General features: G+C 40.2%; 9 protein-coding genes across 10 annotated transcripts in view; 4 read left to right on the top strand and 5 right to left on the bottom strand.

Moving 5' to 3' along the window:
- Positions 1-154: 154 nt before the first annotated feature.
- LOC130688796 (cytochrome P450 4C1-like) lies at positions 155-3,105 on the bottom strand. The gene is made up of 12 exons (XM_057511802.2): positions 2,977-3,105; positions 2,385-2,569; positions 2,134-2,243; positions 1,985-2,075; positions 1,711-1,914; positions 1,567-1,633; positions 1,377-1,506; positions 1,240-1,318; positions 1,077-1,180; positions 931-999; positions 531-879; positions 155-448 (listed from the first exon to the last, which is right to left on the bottom strand). Exons 2-12 carry the CDS (start codon positions 2,548-2,550, stop codon positions 282-284), a joined length of 1,536 nt encoding a protein of 511 aa, XP_057367785.1. The 5' UTR covers positions 2,551-2,569; positions 2,977-3,105; the 3' UTR covers positions 155-281.
- Positions 3,106-4,180: 1,075 nt separating this feature from the next.
- On the top strand, positions 4,181-6,686 carry LOC130688798 (pancreatic lipase-related protein 3-like). The gene is made up of 11 exons (XM_057511804.2): positions 4,181-4,328; positions 4,421-4,760; positions 4,826-4,948; positions 5,004-5,150; positions 5,228-5,336; positions 5,400-5,507; positions 5,573-5,808; positions 5,871-6,003; positions 6,069-6,186; positions 6,249-6,452; positions 6,524-6,686. The coding sequence occupies exons 4-11, from the start codon at positions 5,145-5,147 to the stop codon at positions 6,684-6,686; spliced, it is 1,077 nt and encodes a 358-aa protein (XP_057367787.2). The 5' UTR covers positions 4,181-4,328; positions 4,421-4,760; positions 4,826-4,948; positions 5,004-5,144.
- Positions 6,687-7,355: 669 nt separating this feature from the next.
- On the top strand, positions 7,356-10,244 carry LOC130688485 (pancreatic triacylglycerol lipase-like). Its single transcript, XM_057511469.2, has 11 exons — positions 7,356-7,402; positions 7,462-7,792; positions 7,866-7,988; positions 8,096-8,242; positions 8,315-8,423; positions 8,499-8,606; positions 8,680-8,903; positions 8,973-9,105; positions 9,169-9,286; positions 9,362-9,565; positions 9,651-10,244. The coding sequence occupies exons 1-11, from the start codon at positions 7,356-7,358 to the stop codon at positions 9,829-9,831; spliced, it is 1,725 nt and encodes a 574-aa protein (XP_057367452.1). The 3' UTR covers positions 9,832-10,244.
- A 431-nt stretch (positions 10,245-10,675) lies between these two features.
- LOC130688486 (pancreatic lipase-related protein 2-like) lies at positions 10,676-13,396 on the top strand. Its single transcript, XM_057511470.2, has 11 exons — positions 10,676-10,770; positions 10,848-11,184; positions 11,261-11,383; positions 11,483-11,629; positions 11,697-11,805; positions 11,896-12,003; positions 12,080-12,303; positions 12,374-12,506; positions 12,588-12,705; positions 12,781-12,984; positions 13,067-13,396. The coding sequence occupies exons 1-11, from the start codon at positions 10,676-10,678 to the stop codon at positions 13,221-13,223; spliced, it is 1,755 nt and encodes a 584-aa protein (XP_057367453.1). The 3' UTR covers positions 13,224-13,396.
- Positions 13,397-13,444: 48 nt separating this feature from the next.
- LOC130688807 (uncharacterized) lies at positions 13,445-14,919 on the bottom strand. The gene is made up of 3 exons (XM_057511813.2): positions 14,814-14,919; positions 13,752-14,708; positions 13,445-13,672 (listed from the first exon to the last, which is right to left on the bottom strand). The coding sequence occupies exons 2-3, from the start codon at positions 14,694-14,696 to the stop codon at positions 13,595-13,597; spliced, it is 1,023 nt and encodes a 340-aa protein (XP_057367796.1). The 5' UTR covers positions 14,697-14,708; positions 14,814-14,919; the 3' UTR covers positions 13,445-13,594.
- Positions 14,920-15,066: 147 nt separating this feature from the next.
- On the bottom strand, positions 15,067-17,117 carry LOC130688805 (collagen alpha-1(III) chain-like). The gene is made up of 7 exons (XM_057511811.2): positions 16,982-17,117; positions 16,807-16,917; positions 16,664-16,738; positions 16,485-16,604; positions 16,008-16,421; positions 15,776-15,931; positions 15,067-15,711 (listed from the first exon to the last, which is right to left on the bottom strand). The coding sequence occupies exons 1-7, from the start codon at positions 17,070-17,072 to the stop codon at positions 15,395-15,397; spliced, it is 1,284 nt and encodes a 427-aa protein (XP_057367794.1). The 5' UTR covers positions 17,073-17,117; the 3' UTR covers positions 15,067-15,394.
- Positions 17,118-18,014: 897 nt separating this feature from the next.
- LOC130688801 (uncharacterized) overlaps positions 18,015-24,633 on the bottom strand; it is a 38,566-nt gene continuing 31,947 nt past the window's right edge. The window contains exon 7 of the mRNA XM_059496946.1: positions 18,015-18,024. The gene's annotated coding sequence lies outside the window, so the exon portion shown is untranslated. The remainder of the gene's footprint in view (positions 18,025-24,633) is intronic.
- Positions 18,500-21,846, top strand: LOC130688803 (cytochrome P450 4C1-like). Its single transcript, XM_057511808.2, has 11 exons — positions 18,500-18,831; positions 19,581-19,690; positions 19,749-19,839; positions 19,904-20,092; positions 20,167-20,236; positions 20,298-20,430; positions 20,494-20,569; positions 20,624-20,727; positions 20,797-20,865; positions 20,924-21,272; positions 21,336-21,846. Exons 1-11 carry the CDS (start codon positions 18,672-18,674, stop codon positions 21,494-21,496), a joined length of 1,512 nt encoding a protein of 503 aa, XP_057367791.1. The 5' UTR covers positions 18,500-18,671; the 3' UTR covers positions 21,497-21,846.
- On the bottom strand, positions 21,739-24,602 carry LOC130688804 (spermine oxidase-like). 2 transcript variants are annotated; one of them, XM_057511809.2, is made up of 8 exons: positions 24,465-24,602; positions 23,666-23,777; positions 23,486-23,603; positions 23,258-23,416; positions 22,588-23,197; positions 22,255-22,521; positions 22,082-22,190; positions 21,739-22,019 (listed from the first exon to the last, which is right to left on the bottom strand). In XM_057511809.2, exons 3-8 carry the CDS (start codon positions 23,592-23,594, stop codon positions 21,879-21,881), a joined length of 1,395 nt encoding a protein of 464 aa, XP_057367792.1. In that variant the 5' UTR covers positions 23,595-23,603; positions 23,666-23,777; positions 24,465-24,602; the 3' UTR covers positions 21,739-21,878. The 2 variants fall into 2 exon arrangements, with proteins under 2 accessions (XP_057367792.1, XP_057367793.1); XM_057511810.2 differs by lacking the exon at positions 23,666-23,777 and having other exon boundaries at positions 24,465-24,585.

Here is a 24,633-nt window from a genome sequence, read left to right as displayed (position 1 = left end):
TTTAACACCCTTATTTCATGTTGAAACCCTTGGCTGTTTTTAGCACTAAAGAACAAAACTTTGCCATTTTACCTGACTGTTCCAATAAAACCATGATTTTAAAACCAATCACCATCACACAACCTAGAATTAAAAAAGACCCCTCTTCCCCCCATACATAAATGCTGTATTACCTAGGAACAAAGCTCAGTATCCCAAAACAATCTTAACTAGCAATGCGTCAATTTGGTTCACCTGTTTTCCAGTTTGATCCCCAGACAAAACGAGAAAGAACAGTTAACTCAGCGCGAACAAGAATCGAGCTTCAGCGGCATGCCATTCCTAGGTCTAAGTACCAATTCAGCGTTTGCCCTGGGTGACCCATGTTTAGCCACAGAGTAGGAAAACCGGAATCGACGAAGCAAAGACGAGGCAAGAACTTTCTCTTCAAACATGGCGAACCTCTGACCTAGTATAGAAATTCCAAGAAATAATCAACAGATAATCGACATTACATTAAATAAATAAAAACAGCTGAATACGTAAAATACCTATGCAATTTCTAGGTCCAGCGCTAAACGGGACGAAAGCATACGAATGTCTGCCAATACTTTCGTCCACCTGGAAACGTTCAGGTTTGAAAGAATGGGGATCGTTAAAATAATCTCCGTTCCTGTGAAGTGCGTAAATTTGCATAGAAACAGAAGCCCCGGCAGGGACTTTGTGTCCCCCCAACTCAAAATCCTCCACGACGTTTCTAATTATGTTTGGCACCGCAGGATACAGTCGAAGCGATTCTTTGATACAGCATTCGAGGTACTTTAACTTGTTTGCATCCTCAATCGTACAGGAACGATCTGAATCTTCAAACACCTCCTCCAGTTCTTGCCGTACCAACTCCTAAATTGATTCTGTTAGTGGAATTAAAGTTATACACCACTGAACATTTACCTGATACTCTGGATTCATAGCCATACAATAAAGAAACCAAACGAGAGCAGCAGCAGTAGTATCGTGGCCCTATGCAAAATTTAACGGCAGTCAATGTACTAACAACCAATTCAAAGTTAAGTCTTAAAAAATATATTAGAAAATACCTCAAACATGAAAGTATCGACTTCGTTGCGGATGTCAACATCACTAAGTTCCACTCCATCCTTGACAGCCATAAGGATCAGATCGAGGAATGCCCTTCTTTTCTCTGAAAGTAATGACGAGTTTATAACTTTCTCTGTACATTTGTAGTTTAATTTCACCTACTTAATGTGCCTAAATTCTCTCCGTTAACGTCTCCTTCCAGTCGACCATGAGCAATTTCATGTTTTCTTTCTTGAATAACCTGTTCCACCATAATTGACAGTACCATAAAGTTCTAACTACTAGCAATGCTTTGATACCTTAGACGTGAAACCGTGTAAACGTTCCAATATTTTCGCATGTTCCCTTCCATGTGGCATCCAATTATACAGCCAGTCGGGCAGAAAACTACTCGAGGAGAAGAACCTTTCGACAACAATCTCCGATATCCTACCAATGCAAACTGAGCGTGGAATACTATAACCTATTATCTAATTAAGAAATCCTCACCTGTGAACGTCTTGAAGGTATTGCGAATCTTCTAATTGCGCATTGATCGTAATGCCCATAGCAGCTTCTATCATTACCAAAAATTTATCATTACTTGGCTTGCCCTTTTGTTGCCATCTATGTTTTACCGGCCCAAAATCTTACCGCAGATTATGTCTAGTGTACATTTTTTCAAGAAAGGAAAGACGTCAACCTCTTCAGTGAACTGTCTTTCGTTTGAGATACTAGCCTCGGCCAGTTGCTGGCAGAGAATGTCGGCATTCTTGTTGAAAACATCAAAAAAGTTGTCAAGAATCTGGAAATGAAATGCCGGAGTGAGAAGGCGACGGTTCTTTCTCCACCTATCCCCTATGGAATTTAATGTTAAACAGATAAGGTTAACAACACATTATGGTACTATCTATCTGCAATGCGATACCAGAAGCCAGCAAAAGCCCTCCACCGAGCCACGGCTTGAGGATGTTGTAAGATGTACTTTTTTCGATGAAGGTCTGACTCGCCAAAACTTTCTAATACAAAGCACACAGACTTAATTGACTTTCAGTGAACTGAAAACATAGATTTTACCTCCATGAAAACAGGCGACGAAATCTGTACGAAAGGTCGAAATCCAAGCCAGTTGCGATAAATACGGCCAAATTGCCTCACCCACTTGCCTTGAATTGTTTGCATGATTTCTAGAAATATAGTATTACAAGAACAGTATATAAGGAACAAAATTATATGAACTGAAATATTTAAACTAGAGCCCAAAGACTTAGCATGTCAGTAGAACAGGGTATTAAATTTCAATTTACGCCTAGTTCACATAATTTTACCATCAATTTCCTTTGGTAGAGCCGTAGCATTTCCGAAAATAGGCTTCTTCTTCGGTCCTGGAATCCGATCAATAATTCTCACGTACGATGAGTTTTCCCAACTGTAGTGACCCACGAATAGAATTGCTAGTACTAGCAAAATGGCGGCAAAGAAGGCTTCCCACATGACGCACTCGAAGCCTTTCCTAAACTTAAATGAAAATCAACCAAACGATTTATTAGCATTGGGAGATGAGATACCGGTTGACAAGCTCAGACGCAAGAAACAAGAAATAGTAAAAGATAAAGAGATTGAATTTGACCAAGTGACTAAAATTACAAACGCTTTGGTTTACAAACTACGCAGCTTGTTTAATTGCAAAGATAAGATACGAAACTAACAATCACTGCTGTCGCAGTACTAAATCGGTAGTTAAACAACTGGCACGTGTATCTGTCCAACCATATCGTCCTTTTTTCCGTTAATAAAAGCAAAAATGATGAAAAATACTATAACTAAATCCACATAATATTGACACTTTAGAAAGTCTCAAGTATAGAAAACTAACTATTAAATGAAAACTGTTCAAAACGAAAATCAAACGTATAGTACCTGTAACATTCATTTGATATTCGACTGGTGCAACTTGCTTTGCAGTGTGTTGTTTAGTAGCACGATCACGTCCATTGCAATGAAAGAGGCTCGTCGTTGTGAGAAGTGCTGCTATACCGTTACAGTTACAGTTATTATAGCTTTAGTCTACAAATGGAAAGGAAACTGAGTTTGCTTTCTACAGCAAAAGTAAATTTGCCAGCTTCTGAAACACGTGCAACGACGCCGAGGCTGGAAAGCCGAATCTTCCGTCAATTTGTTCTCGATGCTGAAGTCAACTTTGGGGAAGGGGTTAGAAAATTATTCTTGGCGGGGATGGGTGAGGATCAGATAAAATAACGAAAAAATAGACCTTATCTCGACCAATCGTATACTTTCATTTCTTGGAAAATCGAAAAAGAGCGCCCAACCTCTTAGAAAAAATAATCAAACCCAGCCTCCGCTGCACTTCGTGGTTTTTCTTGTGCTACTGCCAAGAGTTTTACCAACACAACGGATACAACATGCGATGGACAACAGGCAAATAGATGAGCTGACCAAATTAAGACTTTGTTAGTGTTTTTGAATTTGCAAAGCCATTTTGCATTCGAACAATCACAGTTGTTGTGGGAGCGCTTTAGAGAGTTAAGCAGACGCAATTATTTCCACATGAATTAACATTGGAAACTTGATAAAAGACCACCACTGCTTTTGGTATTTCAACAGAACTAACAGCCAATTTTATGGCTGACATTGACTTTGAAAAAAAGGGGAAAAAACCTGTTCGTTAAAGTCAACCTTGGTTTCATTTGAACCATGGTTCTCATTTGCTTTTTTGAAACGTAACGAAAAAGCAATGCTATGATTTGTATGGCAAAGCAAAAATTACTAGCACTTCTGCCCGCCAAAAATCGTGATTCTACGTTTGCTATTACAATTCTGACTTTAAGACTATTACTTCTTTACATTAATATTCAAAGATTACTAAAGAAAATGATTTTTTCATTAGGTTTTTGACTGATTTCAACGATAGCCTTGAATAAGCCCCGACTGAAACCTGAATGGACGCCCAGAGGGATGACTATCGCAACAGCGAGTCTTGATTACTTCAAATCCGATTCCAGCACAGAACAACAACTTTGAGGTATTCTAAAAGGTTGTTGTATACACCAGTCCCTCGATAGCATTCTCCTATAAGTTTCCAAGCCAACAGATCTTCAGTTGTCATTGCTTTTCCTTGTTCTCCTCACGGTGAATGTAGCTTACCTCACAGCAATGTTGACCAAGTCGTCAAGCCAGCTTTACTTACAAAGCATTTTATTTGTTTCATTATTCATTGACATTTTTAGTGTGTTAAGTTTCCATCGCTCGAGGTGAAAGACTTGCTACTAATCGAAAATTGTCTTGAAAGGTTTCCATCGTTTTAAAACATTAATTAATTAAATTATTTGTTTTTATTAACCAGCGTTCATTGCAACATGACAATATCCGAAAAAAGCTACGATGTTTCTACTTGGTGGAGTCCTTTACTTACTGGAACTGAGAAACAGGTTCACCAATTGAGCAACCAGCAGGACGAAGCAATGGAAATATTCGGTCCGGGTCCGCGCGTTGATTTGAATCTTACACTTTCACCGATAATTGAATTCCATCAAAGTAACCAGGTATGCTATGACGATCTTGGATGTATCACTCGCTTCTCGTTTGCCGATCCGTTGTTATGGCCGATTAATTTATTGCCCGAGTCGAGAACAAAGATCAACACGCATTTCACGCTCTACACAAGAGAAAATCCTAATCCACAGGTGAGAATTCTTTTTCATTTCGATCCTTTCACAAAGGAATGTCTGCTACTTTTTTTTAATTACAGCCTCTAGTTCACATATCAGCTGATGACCCAAACGGTATCGCCGCAACGACATTCAAAGCGACAAGACCCACCAAATTCTTCATCCACGGCTGGCGCAATACTGGCTATGAAGAACTTTTCTTTGTAAGGTTTAAGTTTTAAAATTACAATTTCTATAAACTACTAAACTTTTCATCAGACATTAGTGCAAAGGTTGCTGACTAAAGGGGATTATAACGTAATCAGGGTTCATTAGGGTGGAGGATCACGATCCAACTATTTCCAATCGCATGCCAACACTCGTCTTGTTGGTTTGGAAATCGCTCTACTCGTCAACACGATGGTGGTGAGTGACACACATGAATAAAAACCTTTTTTGAAACTTGTTGATATTCCATATTTCCATGTCTAATTGCAAAAAAGGAGAAACTTGGCGTCCGGGCTACGGATGTTCATCTGATTGGACATAGCCTCGGAGCACATACTGCAGGCTACGCTGGGGAAAGTATTCCTAACCTCGGACAAATTACTGGTATAAAATTTGGTTGTTATAAAGATTATAGTTTTCCTGGTGTATGTCTTGTTTGACCTTTAGGTTTGGATCCTGCCGGACCGTACTTCCACGGGCTACCATCATTTGCTCGTTTGGATCACACGGACGCTAATTTTGTTGATGCTGTCCATAGTAACGGGGCATCTTTAGGTGATGATCTTCGTTACTCATGTATTCAGTTAGGTTTTCATGTTATTTTTAACATTACCTGTAAGGTTTCGGGATTCTGGAATCTTTGGGTCACCTGGATTTCCGTCCCAACGGTGGTACACATCAACCCGGCTGTCACCGTACCGATTTCCAGTCCATTTGGAACGATCCCACTGCTTTCGTGTCAGATGCCTCCGCTTGCGATCACTTGAGGGCTGTCCATTTCTACAGTGAAGCGTTAATACCGACAGACTGCAAGACTGTTGCATACGAATGCTCGGATTATGAGTCTTTCAACAACGTAACAGCAGTTGAAAATCAATGTGGGAATGTTTGTGTTACCATTTAATTCTGTTTTATTAGGGCCGTTGTACGTCGTGCGGATCGGATAATACCAAATGCGCTCTGTTCGGTTTGGAAGCGACGAATTTCCCAACTCGTAGCCGAAAAAATGTAAATCTTTATTTCAAAACTGGAGGCGATTTTCCTTATTGCAGTAAAGAATCAAACAATGAAGTATTCATTTTCGATTTAATTATAATTATGGGCTTGAACGTACAGGATATAAATACCTTATTAAATTAAATTTGGGTAAACCCAGGAATGCAAAACCGAAAATTTACGGAGCACTTCGATTGTCGATTAATGGACATACAGGCATCCTGCCAAACATTCAAATGTATTCATTTAGTTCCAGTTTCCTCAAAAATTATTTAACATCAAAAAAAAAAATTTACCTAGGCCGACTGCCGGTTTCGAACATGGGAAAGGTTATCAATTCCTCGCGACTGACCCAAGTAACGTGGCTCCCGTCAACAAAGTTAATCTCCGTTGGTTCCCTGTTTTAACGAATCTCTTCGATCCGACTTGTTTGCTGGGGTTATGTGACAAAAGGATGTACGTCCAAAGCGTCACCATATCATTACTCAACAGCTACCCCGATGCGTAATTGCAAAACAATCATCTTAATTGCAATGGATTCGTAAATGGTTTTTGTCTTTTTCTGCCAAATTTAGAAACAAAATAGCCAACACTTTTGAAAACTGCCCAGTATATGGACCAGCTGCTGTTGGTCCGTTTTTCAACACGGAGCTCAGCGTCACCAATAATTGCTCACCAACGTTTTCATCGCTAGCCCTAATCTTGACTCCGGGACGTTGGTTTACCTATAAAAGGTAGAATTTTAAAAATTTGAGAAATTGAAATATTGCAATTAAATGCGAACTAGTTAACCCATGATGAAATATCGTGATACTAATAATACGAACTGAAATGTACGATTTGACTGTACTGCGGATGCATTCACAATTGGAACGCAAATGCTGATCTTGGCCAAATGTAGATTCAATTTCGAAGCACACAGCTGAGTTTTATAAATTGATTTCCTAGTTTAGGAGTTCCATAAGTAACTAAGGATGGCTCCGAATAAATTTAATCGTAAAAAAATTACATTTCGCACCTGGTTTTTCTGTTCTACCTTATCTTCTTGTTTAGGGCATGATGCCAATGGGCGTGATGTGTTCGGATAGCGGAGAAATATCTGGCCACCGGTTTCTTGGACGCGCATATAGCCACTTTGCCCTATTCTATTCAAAAAATTACTATTCACAATTTAAAAAAACCAGTATCCGTAACACGGAAGAAATGCGAACTGTTGTTCCCAGGACGACCACGGAGAGATCAAGGGCGGAGAGGAGAGATCACCGGTTTTGGATCTTGACAATCACGTAACGTTTGGGAGACCATCAGTTGGGTTTTGTGATTGTGTTATGGCAGCAGGTTCCAAACGTTTTCCTGATGATACACAAGCATTTACGAAGGGTTTACTTGGAATCTTTTCTTGTGGTGATGCTGATCACAAAGATTGACGGCGTGCAAGATAGCAGCTATTTAAGGTAAACAAAAATTACAATAAAACAATTGATTTTACATTGAGTTTCACTTTTTAAAATAGAGAGCTAAATCGTTCGTCTATTTCTTCTGGTGGAGTAAACAACTTGTCAATTGGTTGCAACACTTTACTTACCGGGACAGGAGAACAGGCTGAGCAAATCAATGGAGAGAAAGATGTCGATGATCAAGAACAGGTGCTTGACCTAAACCAGACGCTGACAGCAACAGCTGTTTTGCAACCACAAAACACTGTCTGCTATGATGATCTGGGCTGCATCACGCGTTTTTCATTTGCCGACCCGTTTCTCTGGCCGATAAATTTATTGCCTGAAGCAAGAGAAAAGATCAATACTCATTTCGTACTCTACACCAGAGAAATGCCGAATCCACAGGTAAGTGAAACTAATTTTCACAAAGTTGGCATTTAAAGTATTTATGTAAATTGTTTTTAATACCATTATGTAGCCTCTCGTTCGAATATCAGCTGATGACCCAAATGGTATTTCTGCAACGACGTTTAAAGCGACTCGGCCCACAAAATTCTTAGTCCATGGCTGGAAAAATACTGGCTATGACGACCTCATCCAGGTAAGCTTTATTTTCAACATTTGGGTTGTTGAACTCGTAGGCGTAATCGGCCCTTGTGTCCACATTGTTTTTAATTTATTTTGATTTCTTTTTAATTATTTAAAAAGGAATTTAAACAAAGCCTGTTGAAAAAAGGCGATTTCAATGTTATTGGAGTCCACTGGGATGGAGGTTCCGCCGGTTCTTATTTCCAAGCGCACGCCAATACTCGTCTAGTTGGTCTGGAAATTGCTCTACTTGTCAACAAGATGGTGGTAAGATGCAAACAGCTAAGTTCTGCCAATTAGGTTTTTATTTTTAATACCTTATCAATTAAATGCCGATAGGAGAAACTCAGTGTAAAGGCAACCGACGTTCATTTAATTGGCCATAGTCTAGGTGCACATGTTTCAGGCTATGCCGGAGAAAAGATTCCTAATTTGGGACAAATCACAGGTGATTATATTATCGTTGTGTTATTATTATTCATTATTCTTTTTTTGAGAAAACTCTTATTTATCATTCATCTAGGGCTGGATTCTGCCGGACCATATTTCCAGGGAATGCCCTCGTTTGCTCGTCTAGATTACACAGACGCTCAATTTGTTGACGCCGTGCACAGCGACGGTGGTTTCATAGGTGGTTTACTATCCATTAGTTACGTTTGTTGAAATACCAACATTAAACGTACCTTTGTTTTGAACTTGATAAGGTATGAACGAACCTGTGGGTCATGTAGATTTCTATCCTAACGGTGGTCAAAACCAGCCCGGTTGCCTATCTTCCGAGTGGTCAGACTTTTGTCATCCACTTGCAGTCTTATCAGAGATCACTGCGTGCGATCATTTGCGTGCAGTTTATTACTACAGCTCATCTCTAATGGATACCTGTCAAACTGTTGGATACGAATGCTCTGATTATCACACCTACAAAAGCGTAATGACAGCCCTTTAACTCATTTGTGATTGTAACTAGTCAATTTATAAACCTGTGATTGCAACAAAGGGCAAGTGCACATCATGTGGATCAGACAATACCAGGTGTGCTCCATTTGGACTTGATGCAATTAGGTATCCATCGCGAGCCCGGGTTCATGTTAAACTTTATTTTAACACTGGCAAAAAGTTTCCTTATTGCGGTAGAATCTACAATTTGTACCTCACTTTTTTATTCTTCAAGTTGAAAAATTTTTTTTTTCAAGAATTCCAGTACGTCGTTTCCCTTAAATTGGCTAAACCTGGTGTTGCCAAACCGACGACCAACGGTTTAATCCGATTGTCTTTAATCGGAGAAACAGACTACCACCCAGATTTTTTGCTGTAAACATTTGATTAAAATTATGTTAGAAAAGTTAACGTACACATGTAAACTATGTCTATTGTTCTCCATACTAGGCTGGTCACGGTTTTGGAGCATGGGAAAGATCACCAGTTTCTTGTGAGTTCCTCATCTAGTCTAGGTCCAATCAAAAGGGTCGTTCTTCATTGGAAATACATCCATTCAGATTTGCTAGATCCTAGTTGCTATTTAGGGATGTGCAATAAAAGACTGTACGTCAACAGCATCACCGTATCCTTGCTCAACAGTTATCCTGAAGCGTAATTTATCATATGTTAAGTCTCAAACTGAAATATTAATTTATAATTCACGTCTTTCAATCTGCATGATTGGCAACTTTTTCAGGAACAAAATGGCCAACACTTTTGTGAATTGTCCACGTAATCCACCCGGAGCCATCTCTAGTTTTCATAGCATGGTATTCAGTACTAAAAACAGTTGCTCTTCAACTTTTCAGCTTCTAAACGTCATCTGGAGTGCTAAGCCTGGGATTTTTAGTAACCATAGAAGTTTCACGGCGAGTTAAATTAAATAATAACAAATTTAAACATCTTACCTTCAAGCTGAAAAAGCGTTACTGAAGCGCAATGAGGAAGAATTTTTGTGGGCTAAAAATTCAAAATAAAAGCGTTGGCTTTCATCCGGAATTTAAAGAAATTCTTTTCAGTACATTTTGCCTCCCAGCGGTTAAACTAACCCCATGATGTTTTTTACAGCAAGAAAAAGTTATTATTCTATTTTAGTTGTGAAAAAAAAATGTTTGATTCACTTAGAAAAGTTTTTTACCTACAATACTTCAGCCTTTCCATGCCCGAAATAGATCCTGCAAAATAAATGGAAGCCAATTGGCACTGCATTGATGACAAGCTCCATGACCATCCTCCGCAACATCCTCAACGGTAGACAAAATTAGGTTGTACGATGGAGAATCAAATTCTAGCGTATAAAGAAAAACGCCATTAGGACCCACTGATTAGGACCCCAAGGAAGAACAGACCAGTTTTCATAATTGATAACATTGCCATCATCTATATGTCTGTATCAGCCAACTTCAAAAGTATACCAATACAATCCGACCAGACGTGATCGGCTGCACGTGCCCGACTGGTTGGCAGATCCAGTCAAAAGCGTAAACAACCTCTATGAAAAACCGGTATACGATCACCTTACATAAACTTCGCCAATGAATAAAACCTGTTTCGTTAGTTGCATCGTCACCGTTACTTGACAACGGAAACACTGAAACATCTTACAGGTCCTTGAGTTCACTCAGTTGTGGATAATACCCACTAGGAATTAGATATAAAAATTTTTCTAGCACCGTTAAATTTGGAATTGGTGGTTATTCTATCAAGGTCAATATTGCAATGATGTACAAGTATTTGAGCCGGTTTTACTTCCATAACCTCTTGCTTGTCACACTATACCGAGAGATCTGTAGTGAGCAAACCCTTCGTGATCCCAGGTAAGTGATACTCTAATCGAAAAGACAGCAAATAACTGGGTTCGAATTGAGCTCGAACGTTGCACGTTTCAAAATAGAATCCTACGGCGTTCTTCTGTCCCTCCTGAAGGAGTAAGCCACTTCCCAATTGGGTGCAATCCTTTACTTGCTAATGCAGAAGAACAGGTTGAGCTAACCACAAATCAGGTAGACACAAATGTAAATGATCACGGTCAGGTGCTTGACCTTAACCAAACACTGACAGCAACCGTTGCCTGGCAACCAGAAAATACTGTCTGCTATGACGATCTGGGCTGTATCACTCGTTTCTCGTTTGCTGACCCGTTGTTGTGGCCGATTAATTTATTGCCAGAGGCAAGAGAAAAGATAGATACTCATTTCACTCTTCATACAAGAGAAAATCCTAATCCGCAGGTAAAATGACCTCTTTTAAATGGACATTAAAACATATTGTGTATAAATTTATTTTGTTCAAAAATACCTAATTTAGCCTCCAATTCGAATATCCGCTGACGATCCAACTGCAATTTCTGCAACGACGTTTAAACCGACTCGCCCCACCAAGTTTTTTATCCATGGCTGGAGAGATAGTGGCTACGAAGAGAACTACCAAGTAAGCCGTAGTCGCATCGTTTAGGTTGCTGAATAGCAGGAAGTAAACGATCGGCATATCAATATTGATTTCACCTTTAAAGTCCTCTTTCTTTTAAAGGAATTATTACAAAGCCTATTACAAAAGGGTGATTTCAATGTGATTTGCGTTCACTGGGGCGGTGGTTCCTCTGCTTTTTATTTCCAAGCACATGCCAACACTCGTCTTGTTGGTCTGGAAATTGCTCTACTTGTCAACACAACGGTGGTAAGATGCCAACAGTTCGTTAGGTACTTTTAAATTTTTCGTGACGTTACGAATGATATGCCAAAAGGAAAAACTCGGTGTCAAAATAGCCGATGTTCATTTGATTGGGCACAGCCTCGGTGCACACACTGCAGGGTACGCCGGAGAGCAGATTCTTAATCTAGGACAAATCACAGGTGATTATTTAGCCAAATAAAAAAAATAAGAAGTTATTATTGTGAAATTTTTTTTTGTTTAAAGAAACCTTTCGTTAATGATTCATACAGGCCTGGATCCTGCCGGACCATATTTCAGGAGAATGCCGTCGTTTGCTCGTCTAGATTACACCGACGCTCTATTTGTTGATGGCGTCCACACTGATGCTGATTTCCTAGGTAATTTCCTTATCCTTACCTGAATTAATAGTATAGTATAGTGATTTAAACGTACTTTTATTTTGAACTCAACAAGGTATTTACGAACCTGTGGGTCACTTGGATTTCTATCCCAACGGCGGAAAAAGTCAGCCCGGTTGCCTACCTTCTAAGTGGTCAGACTTCTGTGATCCTTTTGCCGTTCTGTCAGACGTTACTGCTTGCGATCACATGCGAGCAGTTCACTACTACAGCTCATCTCTAAAGGATGTCTGTCAAACTATTGGATACGAATGCGTTGATTATGATTCCTACAATTCCGTAATAATAGTCTTTTAACTCGTTAATGATGGTAACTAGTGAACTGTATAAACCTGTGATTGAAACAAAGGGAAAGTGCACATCCTGTGGATCAGACAACACCAAGTGTGCCCCATTTGGATTGGATGCTATAAAATATCCATCGCGCGCCCGGATTAACGTCAAACTTTATTCCAACACTGGCGAAGTTAATCCGTATTGCTGTAAATATCGAAAATTTTTTTAATCAATCTTTGTCCTTTGAATTTTTTGAATAACTCACAAATTGGAAATATTTTTTTTAGCATTCCAGTATATAATTTCCGTTCAATTGGCTAAACCTCGTGTTGCCAAGCCCACTGTTTACGGCTTACTCCGACTGTCTGTAAGAGGAGAAACGGATTACCGCCCAAATTTTTCACTGTATACATTTCTTTAAAATTATTTTGGAAAAGATTATGTACTCATCTAAACTACATCCACTGCGTTCCATTCCAGGCCGATCGCGGTTTTGGAGCACGGGAAGGATCATCGTTTCCTCTTGAATTCCCCATCTGAACTCGGTCCAATCAAAAAAGTCTTTCTTCATTGGCAATACATCCATTCAGATTTGCTAGATCCCAGTTGCTTTCTAGGGATCTGCAACAAAAAACTGTACGTCAACAGCATCACTGTATCCCCTTTCAACAGTTATCCTGAAGCGTAATTCATCAAACATTACATCTCGAATTGAAATTGATTTCTAATTACCCATTTTCGGTCTGCCGGATTGGCAAATTTTCAGGAACAAAATTCCTGCCACTTATGTCAATTGTCCACGTTATCCTCCTGCAGCCATCCCCACTTTTCAAAGCATGGAATTCAGTGTTGAAAACAGTTGCACTTCAACCTTTCAGCTCCTAAATGTTATCTGGAATACTGCACCTTGGATTTTGCTCTAATGGTAGAATTATCAAGCTGAGTTAATTTAAACCATTAAAGGGATTAAACATTTTAAGTTCAGGTTGAAAACGGGTTACTTAAATGCAGTGTGAAAATAAAAAGATTTCTTCGCTAATAATGCAAAAGAAAAGCTGTGGCTTTAATCAGGAATTAAAGTAAATTCATTCCCACCTTGTAGCAAAGTAAGATTAAGTGAAAATATAAATTTTTTATTACGTACCGATTGGATAGTTACTATGAAAACATTATCACGGTGAGCATAAAATGGCAAACTCACTTGGGGCATTAAAATATCGATATCTATCGTTTTCTGAACAGCATGTTTCGTGGTTTTGGACGGGTAGGTGGTTGAATACGTGTTTACGAGCTTTTAATTCAGCACATTGTCATTACAGTCCTTTATTTGAGATGTTCCATTAGACTTGCCTTCCAGAAGTTTAGATAAACCCTTTCCGTAAATGTAAGAAAAAGTATATTACATAAACTGAATTACCATTTCATTCTAGTTAGGAAAAATGTTGGTCTACCTCAGAATAATTTCCTTTGGGCAGCTCCTCATTGCCTGAAACAGGATCCTGTGAGATAACTGGAAGAGAATTAGTACTGGGCTGATGTCCAGTTCCATGACCATCCTCGTCGACATCTTCAGTGATGGATGGCGAATCCAAGTTCCAGAGCATTTTCAAACAAGATGCCGTTGGCATTCGCTGGCTTCGGGGAAGGACAGACCACCTCTCACAACCGATAACATTTCCATCATCTGCAGGGATAGTGGTCAATTCGTAATTATCCCAGCACAAATCGGCTAGTCTTAGTCGGTTGGACATGCTCGATTGGTTGGAAGATCCAGTCGGAAGTGTGGCCGGCGTGAACACTAAAGGCGTTGCTGGTTGTGGAGTAAATATGACTTCATGTCGTAAAAACAGCGAAGAAAAGGGCCTATTTAGGGCCTCCACAAAACTAGGAGCCGGAGGCGAAAAACAAAAATCAACGTTTTCGATGTCTTTGGTTTCATCTTGTTCGCAGTCCTGGAACAAATCTTCGCTCTCTGAATCAGACTCGAGCATATACAACTCGTTTTCAGGTGGAGGAACATCTTCAATCTCTACCACTTTCCTGGTGGGTGTGGTTGATTGTGTTCCACTTCGATTTCTGTGAGAGGTCCAGATGTATTGTACCAGCAGGTCCCAGATTTTCCTTAACGATATGAGGCTAAGCAGTCGCCTGTACAGCACGTGGTAATTACTTTTTAGACTAACGGTCGTGCTCTGGCAGCTTTTCTCATCCTCGAAAACATCATCGTCTATTTCCTCGTAGTCTACATCGTCATCTTCTTTAGACTCGTTAGACCGTGATTGTAACTTGGCAAACAATTCGTTGTAAGATGGATGCCGATGCCAATTTATACGCCACGAACGTCTTGTCTTTTTCCAGGATTTGAACCTGGTGTCAGTAAGGTGCCTCATCCCCATTTGAGATAAAATCTTAATATCCACAACATTGCAACGAGAAACGAAATGGGGAAATTGAGAAGCAAACGTATTGGATTAAGCACGACAGTCATTTAAAATGGAGTGTGGTTGTTTTACCTTATTTTAGCTGTGTTAATTAAAGACGAACACCTTGATAAAATTAGCTGTCGTGCAGCAGATAGTAAAGTTCTGATAAAACTGATGAATAGTGATGAGGTCACTTGTGATTGTTCGCTAATGGCTTCTGCAAATTCGATCAACAGTGCCAAATTGTCACAAAAAGGCGAAGATGGGGGAAGGGTAGGTCTACCGGGAAATTCAAAGATAATTTTTAAAACTCAAAATCCAAGGATCGTGCAGAACATCAATGTTTTGAAGAACGCAGTGTACTGAGTAAATTCAAGACTCGAAAAACACTGAACAAATTTAAAGCGTGTTAGAATAATAACTGCTCAACATTATGCATTCACGCGGGAGGTAGCTTAAATAGAGGAATAACGACTACAGTAATAGTAAGAAGTTAATTTTTGCATCAAAACAAATAAGTCAAAATGATCCAATGAGTTAAACTTCTACGTCAGACCAAAGTTGATGAATTTTCAAAAACCGAAACAGTTTTCTAACTTTTCTTTTTAAATAGTTTCTCAAATATATAAATTACCTTGGCACTTGCCAAAGAGTTTCTTTTTTTTTTTTTTTTAACCACCACCGCCACCACCACCAGCGCCACCACCGCCGGATGATGAAGAGGATCCGCTTCCGCCGCTAGCGCCGGCCGCTCCGGCAGCACCGGGAGTACCTGGAACTCCAGCTGTACCGTCTCCTCCGGGAGTACCTGCTGCACCTGCGGCTCCAGACGTACCTGGAGTACCTGGAAGACCAGGACTTCCATCACTTCCTGCAGGGCCAGGAGGACCAGTAGGACCACTTGGGCCTGGGGGTCCAGTAGGACCTGTAGGTCCGGTAGGGCCCGTAGGTCCAGTAGGACCTGCTGGTCCCATATCACCGATTGGGCCTAATGATACAGCAATAAATCAATCAATTTTGTTTAGACTGAATTGATAATTTAATATTCATACCTGGTGGTGCTGAGATTGGGATTTGGGACCCGTAAAATCTCATTTTGTCGCTAACTAATTTTCCTAGGTATCTGCCCGCTTTATAAAATGGATCCATTCGAGATGTTTTGCGTGGAGTCTCCTTTACTTCTTGTTCTACATGTTCATCACCGGAATCTAAATGGTTACTCAAGAGGTATTCATTAATGCATCAAAAATTTATGAAAGGTTTATTAAGGTTTAGTCACCATACCGGAAATTAAGTCAGTGGCCTGCGGCTGATTTTCATCTTCGAAAGGTTGCGGATAGGCAGGTGGACCTACTGGGCCATCGGTAAATGGATCGGCATCCAATGAACGACCGCCACCGCCGCCACCAGCACCGCCACCACCTGAAGACGATGAAGAAGATCCTCCGCCACCTCCGGATGCTCCAGCAGCTCCAGCCGCGCCTGGCGCTCCAGGGGCACCCGGTGAACCGCTGCCACCCGGGGCACCAGCTGTTCCAGCTGCTCCTGCTGTTCCTGGTAAACCAGGAATGCCGTCATTTCCACTAGGGCCTGTTGGTCCTGTGGGTCCTGTAGGCCCAGTAGTGCCAGTTGGGCCTGTTGCTCCAACAGGTCCCGTGGGTCCTGTAGGACCAGAAGGTCCCGTTGGGCCTGTTGAACCTACAACAAAAACAGGAAAACAAATTTTAAAATAATTCTTTTTAGGAGAAATTGGTATTTTACCTTTTGGGCCTGGAGAAACAGGAATATACTGTGAATAAAATCGGACTTTTTCGCCGATGTACCGTCCAGCTTTATACCAAGAATACGCTCCTGGATCTTCTAATTTCCGCGCATACGACTCTATTTAAAAAAAAACTCAATTTTAACACAGTTGCAGGAATCTTAGTTAGATTACGTACCATAAGAATCGTCCTCAGGTAAGGAATCCATCGGTGGGCCAACTGGTCCGTCTGCATCACTTGGTTCTCCTTGACCTAGAAGGTGATTCAAAATGGAAGGATTTACGACTGGGGTTTAAATTCACAAGAGCTCAGCATAGTACCATGGGGTTCGTCGGATGCCGAAGGCACTAGAGGACCAGTAGGTTCGTCTCCGGAACTTCTTTTCTCCCGCAGGGTTTCATAGTTCTCATCGGACCACGGATCCAAAGGGCCTGCGGATAAACATGGAAATATTAGTTTGAAACATTATTGTCAAATGAACGTCGGTATGTGTACCTGGATGTAAATGATTGGCATGACGATGGAGTTCGCTTCCGACGCAGAAGATTGCGACGAAGCAACTGTAGAAAAATATACGAATTAGCATAGTCCTTCCTTTGCCGTGGTTTGAAATATTCTGTTGCTATTTTAGTGAGACAATTTCTTTTTATACCACTCCTCCGTGAGTGCCCGCGTGAATCAATAGCCTACTTGTTGCCTATGCCTAGCCTACTTTTAAAATATTTTCTAAATTTGTAGAAGGAAAAAAATGATTTTATTTTTTGAATAATAAAAACCTAAGATGGTGAGATCTTCTAGGAATAGCTTGCATATCTACTGCACAACGAATTTCTTTTTGTTTTTCCCTAAGTGAACATGTTTCCTTGTAACTACAATCGTTTTCGAATTTGGCTCTCAACGCAAAAACCTACCGCAGATTTTTTTTGGAAGACACACACGCAAACAAATCTGCCATTACTTATGAACTGCGTTTGAACAGCACAAGTCGAGCATAAAGACGTTAGATAGCCTAACACAGCCGAAAAAGACTTAAGGCAAACCATAATAAGGAAGGAGTTGCTGGTCAAACTTTTATCTCCTTGATTCAGTTTCGAATAGTGCTACTTTACTTGTAAGAAAAAACCAGCGAATGAAACAAACATTTAATGAGCTATCGTTTTTTCTTAATGGATTCGTATACGATGGCCTACCTGTTGGGATGTGTGAAACTCCCCGGGTGGTAATTGTTTCCCGCGCGATAGTTTTTTCCTGTCTGCTGGTAAATATAGTCTATATTTAACAGTTAATCTGTTCAAGTGGAAAACAACATTATGATGTTAGGAATAACTGTGTTGCTTTGCTACCTTTTAGAAAGGCAAACAGAAATGTTCCATGAAAAGCAAGTCGATTCTCAATTCCACGTTGAATTGAATTTGGGTGTTTTGGCAACTCCAGTCAGCACCACACGTTGTCAGAATAGGCCGTAATGTCATGGCTAGAGTAACTTTGTAATTGTGGTCAAATACTATGATTATTTCAGAGAAAAGTCCTCGGAAAATCTACGCTCCACTACCGCAGTAAATAGCCTGAATAATGAAAGCTAATAATTAGACCCTCTGTTAAATAGAAATTTCTGCTGGTATTTAATTACCTCGGTCTTTGGAATTCTGTAATTATGCGAGATATCTGATATATCTATAGAAGCTTCTTGCTTTAGTTGGGCTGAATTTGGTGTTGGTGAACACGTTTTCCATGGATTCCTATGCCTTCTTCGTGCAACGTGATGCAGGTTGCCAGCTCTTGCATTTTTCTCCCATAAAATTTGACCAATATCTGAAACAAATGAAATGTTTATCAATTTTTTTTTATTTTCTAAATTTGACAATGTTAGGTTGATTTTTTCCCTACATCCAATAGACATCGTGTACCCTGGTACGCCACGCAATAGATGGCTTGGTTTTTAAACAATGGCAACAAAGCTTTTTCCCCCCAATTTGGTTGTTGAATGTTTCAGGTAGAAAAAAAAAAGCTTATTTGAAGGTAGCGAGATATAACAACGTTACTACTTGACAGCATTCATCTCTTGCCTTTTGAACTCTTCTTTCTACCAAATCGGTAGCAGTTTCTTTTGCGGATTTTTCTTTCGTTGCTGGACGTCGAATCAACGTTTAGTTACCACCAGTTCGCGCCAATACCCCAACAAAAAATGGACGTGCTGACGCTTGTTTTGTTTTTCATCGTGGCTTCACTTGCTTGGTACTGGAGGTGGGAGCGCTCTATTTTTGTTCGACAAGTTGAGGAAATCCCTGGACCGCCCAGAGTGTTTCTTTTTGGCAATATCTTTGCACTCCCTCGAGATGGACCAGGTATAATTCACAAACAAGTGTAATACGAGTAGTTTAAGGAAGCTTGAGAATTGTAGAGGCCCTGCAAACGTGTGCTAACTGGTTAGTTTTTCAAAGTAAGCCCAGAGGGGCAATCGGTAGAGGGAGAAATGAAGTGCTCGGGGGAAAGCTAACTTTCACATTCCTGAATGTATAGGTTTTACCCAACAGATGAAACTTTTAAAAAGAAACGGGTTGCGTTAAATGAAATCAGTAGATAGAAAACCAGCTTAGTTGTTTGCCTCGAAAAAAAAAATGATTCTTAGTTTCAAATGAGCAATGACACAAAATTTACCTTAAGGTGAATGAAATTCAAGGCACAAGTTTCAAATATGAGTATTGCCTCGTGGTCAGTGAATCAACAAGTGGTTGAGCATTGAATAAGTCTGGCAATGTCAGTCTTTCGGTGCAACAGCTAGCAACAGAGTCACACTGTGGATGGGTGACCCTATCGAAGCAACCTGTGGACATTTGAGGGTTACATGCATACGTTGTGTAATTCTTAGAAAAATATCAGGGAAAGTAATAACGAGATAACCGTGTTCCTGTGGATTGCTGATATCAACCTAATTGGAACCCCGTATCTCGCTAACATTTTTGTCTTTTATATTTTTTCTTCTCATGTTATTTGTGTGATTTTCCATGCCACCGTACCATGTCATGTTGTTTTTCACAAATCCCATTATGTATAACGATAAGTAAAATAACAACAACTGGCCTCTTTCTTTAAGGGCTGTTACAGATATTTAACGTAACATGGACGAAGGCCTATGGCCACATCTATCGATTTTGGCGAGGTATGTTCGCAATTGTCAACATTTCGTCTCCCTCCGATGTCGAGGTACAGAATAACTTTTTTTTAATGATTTCCTTAAAACATTTTGCCCGATGTCTTCCAGGTCATTTTGACTAGCCAAGTTCACATCAATAAAAGCATTACCGGTGCTTTTCTGTTACCATGGCTTGGTGATGGCCTTTTACTGTCTGCAGGTTGGCAATAGCGTGAAAAAAGCTATATCCATTTAGTTTTGATCATCGATTTTGTGTTTTACAGGTGACAAATGGAGAAAAGATCGAAAATTGCTGACTCCGGCATTCCACTTTCAAATTCTTGATGGCTTCTTCGACGTTTTTAATCGCAATTCTGAAATCTTTGTCGAGCAAATCAAGAAAAGATTGTTGGTGGAAATCGAGATTGATGTTTATCCAATGATTTCACGATGTACGCTGGACATCATTTGTGGTATGATTGCTAGGAACCAATAGCATAATTTAATGTGATATTTAAATATGTTGCATGCCACTTCTGGTAATCAGAGGCTGCAATGGGAATCCAGATTGATGCCCAATTGAATTACGATTCCGAATATATCACAGCAATTGACAGGTAGGAGAAAAATCAATTTGCATAATAAAATTGATGCTCAAATATTTTCTCTGGATTATAGAATCGAAACGATGATTCAAGGAAGAATCAACTCTCTTCTTGGCCTGCTGCCAGATTGGTTCTACTTCCAATTCACGCCCCATGGACGTAAACTTCAAAAATTCTTAGATCTTGTTCACGGTTTCACACGAAAGGTAAAGACGTGGAAAAGTTGATAGTGTGGCTTGCATTTGATGATCATATAATTTAACTAACAGGTTATGATGGCTAGGAAGGCCATAGTAGACGAACAATTGGCCGACGAAGCTGCCACGGAAAATGAATCAGGAAAAAGTAAATAAATGTGAACTATAATTGTCGGGAAGTTTTCCAATGTCTTCTATTTAGGAAAAAGACGAGCTTTTCTAGACTTGTTGTTAGAAGCTGCCCGGAAAGGGGCTGCTATGAGCGAGACAGACATAATTAGCCAAGTCGACACTTTCATGTTTGAGGTAAATGTTTTAGAACAACTATTGTATTTATGACTTAATCCAAATGGCACCAACAATTTTATCAAACAGGGTCACGACACCACATCGGCTGCCGTTACCTGGTTCTTATACTGCATGGCAACACATCCGCATGAACAGGTATGAAAGAGCTGACAATATTTCAATGGACTGTTTCCAACGTACAACAATGCACAAGGATCGAGTTTACCAAGAGCTGCAGGACTGTTTTGGTGATTCGGACCGGCCTTGCACCCTAGAAGATTTATCAAAGTTGAAGCATCTTGACTGTTGCATCAAAGAATCATTGCGTCTACATCCGCCAGTGCCCTTTATTCGACGCGGTATCTATCAGGACGTCCGTTTGAGTGGCCACAAGATTCCAGCCAACACATCCTTAGGAATTCAAATTTACGCTTTACACCATAACGAAGAATTCTTTCCAGAACCAGAAGCATACAAGCCGGAACGATTTCTACCCGATCAAGCGATTGGTCGAAACCCATTTGCTTATGTGCCATTCAGTGCTGGGCCACGAAACTGCATCGGTATTTCAATTTTTCCTAGTTTCTTTTGGCTCTTGAGCTCTTATACCAAATGCTTTGATTTAGGCCAAAAATTCGCTCTTTATGAAGATAAGGTGATTGTGACAACTCTACTTCGTCAGTTCCGATTTGATGTGAATCCGCATCGTCTCCCAATACGAGAGTCACTGAATATGATTCTTAAACCAGACGGTGGTATGCCCTTACTCATCACACCTCGCTGTTAAACGGAATTATATCAACAAGCGTCGTTTACCTTATTCATCCTTTCAACATTGCCCAGAATTCGCGAAAGTAAAGTTCAGAGATTAAGTTTCAGCTTGTCAAACATGTAGCGGCTTGGCAGGTATTTCACATTTCTAGACGTAAGTGAGAAAGTGAGTTTTTATTATGATACCACAGACAAACAAGTTGAACTGCTAATTGACGCATTTCTTTTGGTTTGTCCTGTGGTTGTTGCAAAACAGAATTAAAACTCTTAAAGAATTTTATTGCAAACTTCCTTAAACCCCGTTAGATTAAACAATTTAGAAAATGGCATACGATATTGGCTCTCAATATGAAAAGGCAATGTTGATCGCTCTTGTGCAGCTGTTGAAACGTTCAAGTCTAGCTGGATGCACTGTTGGATAAATTCCTCTTCCATTCAACGATTTTCATAGCCTGATCACGCCCTGACGAAAACGCTCCGTGCGCCGTCGAATGATGCGATACATCCAAGGCTTCTCCGGCAAAAATCAACGAAGGAATCTTGATGAAAAATGATAAGCGGATTACAAATGAAACGTAGCTGACAGTACGCGATTAAATACCTGTTGCCCGTCGATTACGGGTCCCAATGGGTCAAGTATTTTCGGATCAAAAACGCCAGTACGATAGCTGAACGCTCCACGAACGTAAGGATTCTTGTGCCAACGTGTGCTATTTAAACGACAGAGAATGCTATTTTCGGTATGAAACGTTATGATTTAGTGACTATAATTACCGAATGGTTTTAAAAGGTCTTGGGATTGAAGGATGGCCCGTGAATTCTTCCAACACTTTGACACATTCTTCACCCAATTCCTCGTCGCCTATGTCTTGCTCGGCCAGGTAAAGGGCGCCTCGACTACCGACCCAGCCGAGCAAAACTGCAGGATTGGAGGCTTGCACGACGTCAAACCCGGTTAGGTAATGATACCAAGGCTCCTTGTAAGCTAAACTGTGACCCAAATGGGTGTCAGTCCAAGCGAACTGAAATCCCTTGCAATGCCTGTGCAAAAATAATTAAATCAGAATTCTGATGAACAAATAATTAGGTATGTCATTTGGAGCTTACCCTTCCCAAAATGGTTCATCAAACATCATGGCAATTTTTGTGATGGATCCAAAACCAATGCAGTTGAATCTGGCCAACCAATCGGGGGGTAGGTGAGGCTGAAAAAAGTCTTCCCAGTGTTCTCGCAGAAAACCAATTGAACAAGTTATGATGACGTGTTTACATTTATACTCTTTTCCGTGGACCGTTTTCACAATAACGCCCGTCCCATCGGCGTTATTACCTTCCCAGGTAATCTTCTCTACAGGTTGAGCGCATTTGACGACATTCTCGGGGATTCCTTTTAAAAGATGATTGACGATTGCGATAAATCCACCTTTCACTAACTGGCAGTAATTTCCCGGACACTCTTGGTACTGGTTCCATGCTTCAACTGATAGCTCATCAAGTCGATGGCAGGCATTGTCAATTAGCTGATAATTTTTGTGCCACTCGAGCAAACCCTCCAACTTGATATCGTGATGAACTTCCTTCTTCACCGAATCGAAGATTTCCTGAATGTTCTCAGCGGCAATAGCGTCCGGATTATGTAACGAGGTTTCCACTAATTTTTCAACTTCTTCCACAGCCTCAGGATCGACACGAATACCACATTGAGTATAAAAATTCCCTACGAAACAAATCATTAAATATGTTCTAGTTTTTACCACTTTTTTTTTTTTTTTTTTACCTTCGCCTTCGAATGACGGCAAATTCAACAGCAATCCATTACGAGCTGCATAATCGTACAGTGGGTTACCAACTTCGCCGTGTATAAACTGGGCACCGTAATCGAAAGGAAAATTCTGTATAAATTCCGTTCGGACTCGACCTCCAGCTTGTTCTTGAGCTACATAGTAAAATTTTTTTAAAGCTGATGATACATAGGTATTCCATTTCAATGGAAAGTGCCGATTACCTTCCAAGACCAAAACATCTTGCACGCCATTTTGGATAAGGGTACGGGCAGCAGAAATACCCGCCAATCCAGCTCCGATAACAATCGTGTCGTAGGACAGGTTCTCCATTTTAGGTTACTAGTAAACGAAGTATGGTAAATAAAGAGGTCAAGAAATATTTACATATTTATTTGACCCACTAAGCAGATGATGATGTAGACACAACAGTCACCGAGTTATTCAGGGTTTTACTAACACATCAGCTGATACAAAAAGTGGTGTCACACAGGTTTTTCTCATACACATCAATCACTGTCAGATAAGAGAAATGACTATCAGATTACTATTACAAACATCCATGGGTGCAAGGATAATACGAGTCACAGGTATAGTTTCATTTTTCTTCAGAAATTTTCATCTGTGTAACTATTTCCTCAACAACTTCCCACACATGGGCCTCATCTGAAGTCTTTCTAACACTTTCTCCCTTTAATGCCATAATGTCTTCAATATTCCATTGTTTTTTTGTATCTGTAAACCAACCAAGGTTATCAGCGATAAGGTGGTTGTTTGCGCAGCCATCACACTTAACAATTACAACCCCAGTTTGGTAGGCTTGTTTTGAAATGTTTTTCTGGTTTCTGGTACTGCACACCTCACAGGTATAGGCCAATAGCATTTTAATGGGGATAGTTGTAAGTTCTTGCTTTGTTTGATCTGAAATAGGGATCTCTGTCTTGTTAGTCGCACAACATTTGGGTACATGTGTTGCAACTAGTCTGAAACTATGGTTGGGTCTGACAAAGCTACTGACAGGGAGAGGGTTTCTCACTAAAGACGTAACACTTCGGGTCAATCTGAAGCTCAGCTTTAACGACATTGTGTTCAATAGGGTGCTTCACAGGAAAATGTCAAATGCTTGCCTTAAATCGAAAAAGAAACCGTATGAAGATGAGTTAGATTGTGTGCTAACCGCACATCAATTTAAACAAATTCTACCTGTGAAAGAAGTGATGTGAACGACACTCTTCTCGATGTAATTTTAGTATTATGTTTGTGAATTAGGGACGTATCTTGCACTGTACAGCTGCTGACTTTCAATGTTTCTATACTTTATCAGGAGGAGGGAGGGTTCATCATTGGCTACCTACGGCGGTGGCGCTGGCAT

This window comes from Daphnia carinata, chromosome 9, assembly GCF_022539665.2.
Source record: "Daphnia carinata strain CSIRO-1 chromosome 9, CSIRO_AGI_Dcar_HiC_V3, whole genome shotgun sequence".
Lineage (NCBI taxonomy): Eukaryota > Metazoa > Arthropoda > Branchiopoda > Diplostraca > Daphniidae > Daphnia > Daphnia carinata.
This window is presented reverse-complemented; position numbering and strand designations above follow the sequence as displayed.

Bases quoted from the DNA above. Each gene is read 5' to 3' on its own strand.
- LOC130688807 (XM_057511813.2), bottom strand. From the start codon at position 14,696: ATGGGGATGAGGCACCTTACTGACACCAGGTTCAAATCCTGGAAAAAG. The intron at 13,673-13,751 runs GTAGACCAACAT...ATTTACGGAAAG, and splicing joins CCAAAGGAAATTATTCTGAG to GGTTTATCTAAACTTCTGGA.
- LOC130688485 (XM_057511469.2), top strand. From the start codon at position 7,356: ATGCTGATCACAAAGATTGACGGCGTGCAAGATAGCAGCTATTTAAG. The intron at 8,424-8,498 runs GTGATTATATTA...TCATTCATCTAG, and splicing joins TAATTTGGGACAAATCACAG to GGCTGGATTCTGCCGGACCA. The intron at 9,106-9,168 runs GTAGAATCTACA...TTTTTTTTCAAG, and splicing joins CAAAAAGTTTCCTTATTGCG to AATTCCAGTACGTCGTTTCC.
- LOC130688804 (XM_057511809.2), bottom strand. From the start codon at position 23,594: ATGGAGAACCTGTCCTACGACACGATTGTTATCGGAGCTGGATTGGCG. The intron at 23,198-23,257 runs GTAAAAAAAAAA...TTTGTTTCGTAG, and splicing joins GCCGTCATTCGAAGGCGAAG to GGAATTTTTATACTCAATGT. The intron at 22,522-22,587 runs GTAAGCTCCAAA...ATTTTTGCACAG, and splicing joins GATGAACCATTTTGGGAAGG to GCATTGCAAGGGATTTCAGT.
- LOC130688798 (XM_057511804.2), top strand. The intron at 5,809-5,870 runs GTAACAGCAGTT...CTGTTTTATTAG, and splicing joins ATTATGAGTCTTTCAACAAC to GGCCGTTGTACGTCGTGCGG. The intron at 6,187-6,248 runs GTATTCATTTAG...AAATTTACCTAG, and splicing joins ATCCTGCCAAACATTCAAAT to GCCGACTGCCGGTTTCGAAC.
- LOC130688805 (XM_057511811.2), bottom strand. From the start codon at position 17,072: ATGCTAATTCGTATATTTTTCTACAGTTGCTTCGTCGCAATCTTCTGC. The intron at 16,605-16,663 runs GTACGTAATCTA...TTTTTTAAATAG, and splicing joins ACCTGAGGACGATTCTTATG to AGTCGTATGCGCGGAAATTA. The intron at 15,932-16,007 runs GTATGGTGACTA...GTAACCATTTAG, and splicing joins GGCCACTGACTTAATTTCCG to ATTCCGGTGATGAACATGTA.
- LOC130688796 (XM_057511802.2), bottom strand. From the start codon at position 2,550: ATGTGGGAAGCCTTCTTTGCCGCCATTTTGCTAGTACTAGCAATTCTA. The intron at 2,244-2,384 runs GTAAAATTATGT...CTATATTTCTAG, and splicing joins TCTACCAAAGGAAATTGATG to AAATCATGCAAACAATTCAA. The intron at 1,915-1,984 runs GTATCGCATTGC...TAAATTCCATAG, and splicing joins AGGGCTTTTGCTGGCTTCTG to GGGATAGGTGGAGAAAGAAC.
- LOC130688803 (XM_057511808.2), top strand. From the start codon at position 18,672: ATGGACGTGCTGACGCTTGTTTTGTTTTTCATCGTGGCTTCACTTGCT. The intron at 20,093-20,166 runs GTATGATTGCTA...TCTGGTAATCAG, and splicing joins TACGCTGGACATCATTTGTG to AGGCTGCAATGGGAATCCAG. The intron at 20,728-20,796 runs GTAAATGTTTTA...TTTATCAAACAG, and splicing joins TCGACACTTTCATGTTTGAG to GGTCACGACACCACATCGGC.
- LOC130688486 (XM_057511470.2), top strand. From the start codon at position 10,676: ATGTACAAGTATTTGAGCCGGTTTTACTTCCATAACCTCTTGCTTGTC. The intron at 11,630-11,696 runs GTAAGATGCCAA...ATATGCCAAAAG, and splicing joins TACTTGTCAACACAACGGTG to GAAAAACTCGGTGTCAAAAT. The intron at 12,004-12,079 runs GTAATTTCCTTA...GAACTCAACAAG, and splicing joins CACTGATGCTGATTTCCTAG to GTATTTACGAACCTGTGGGT.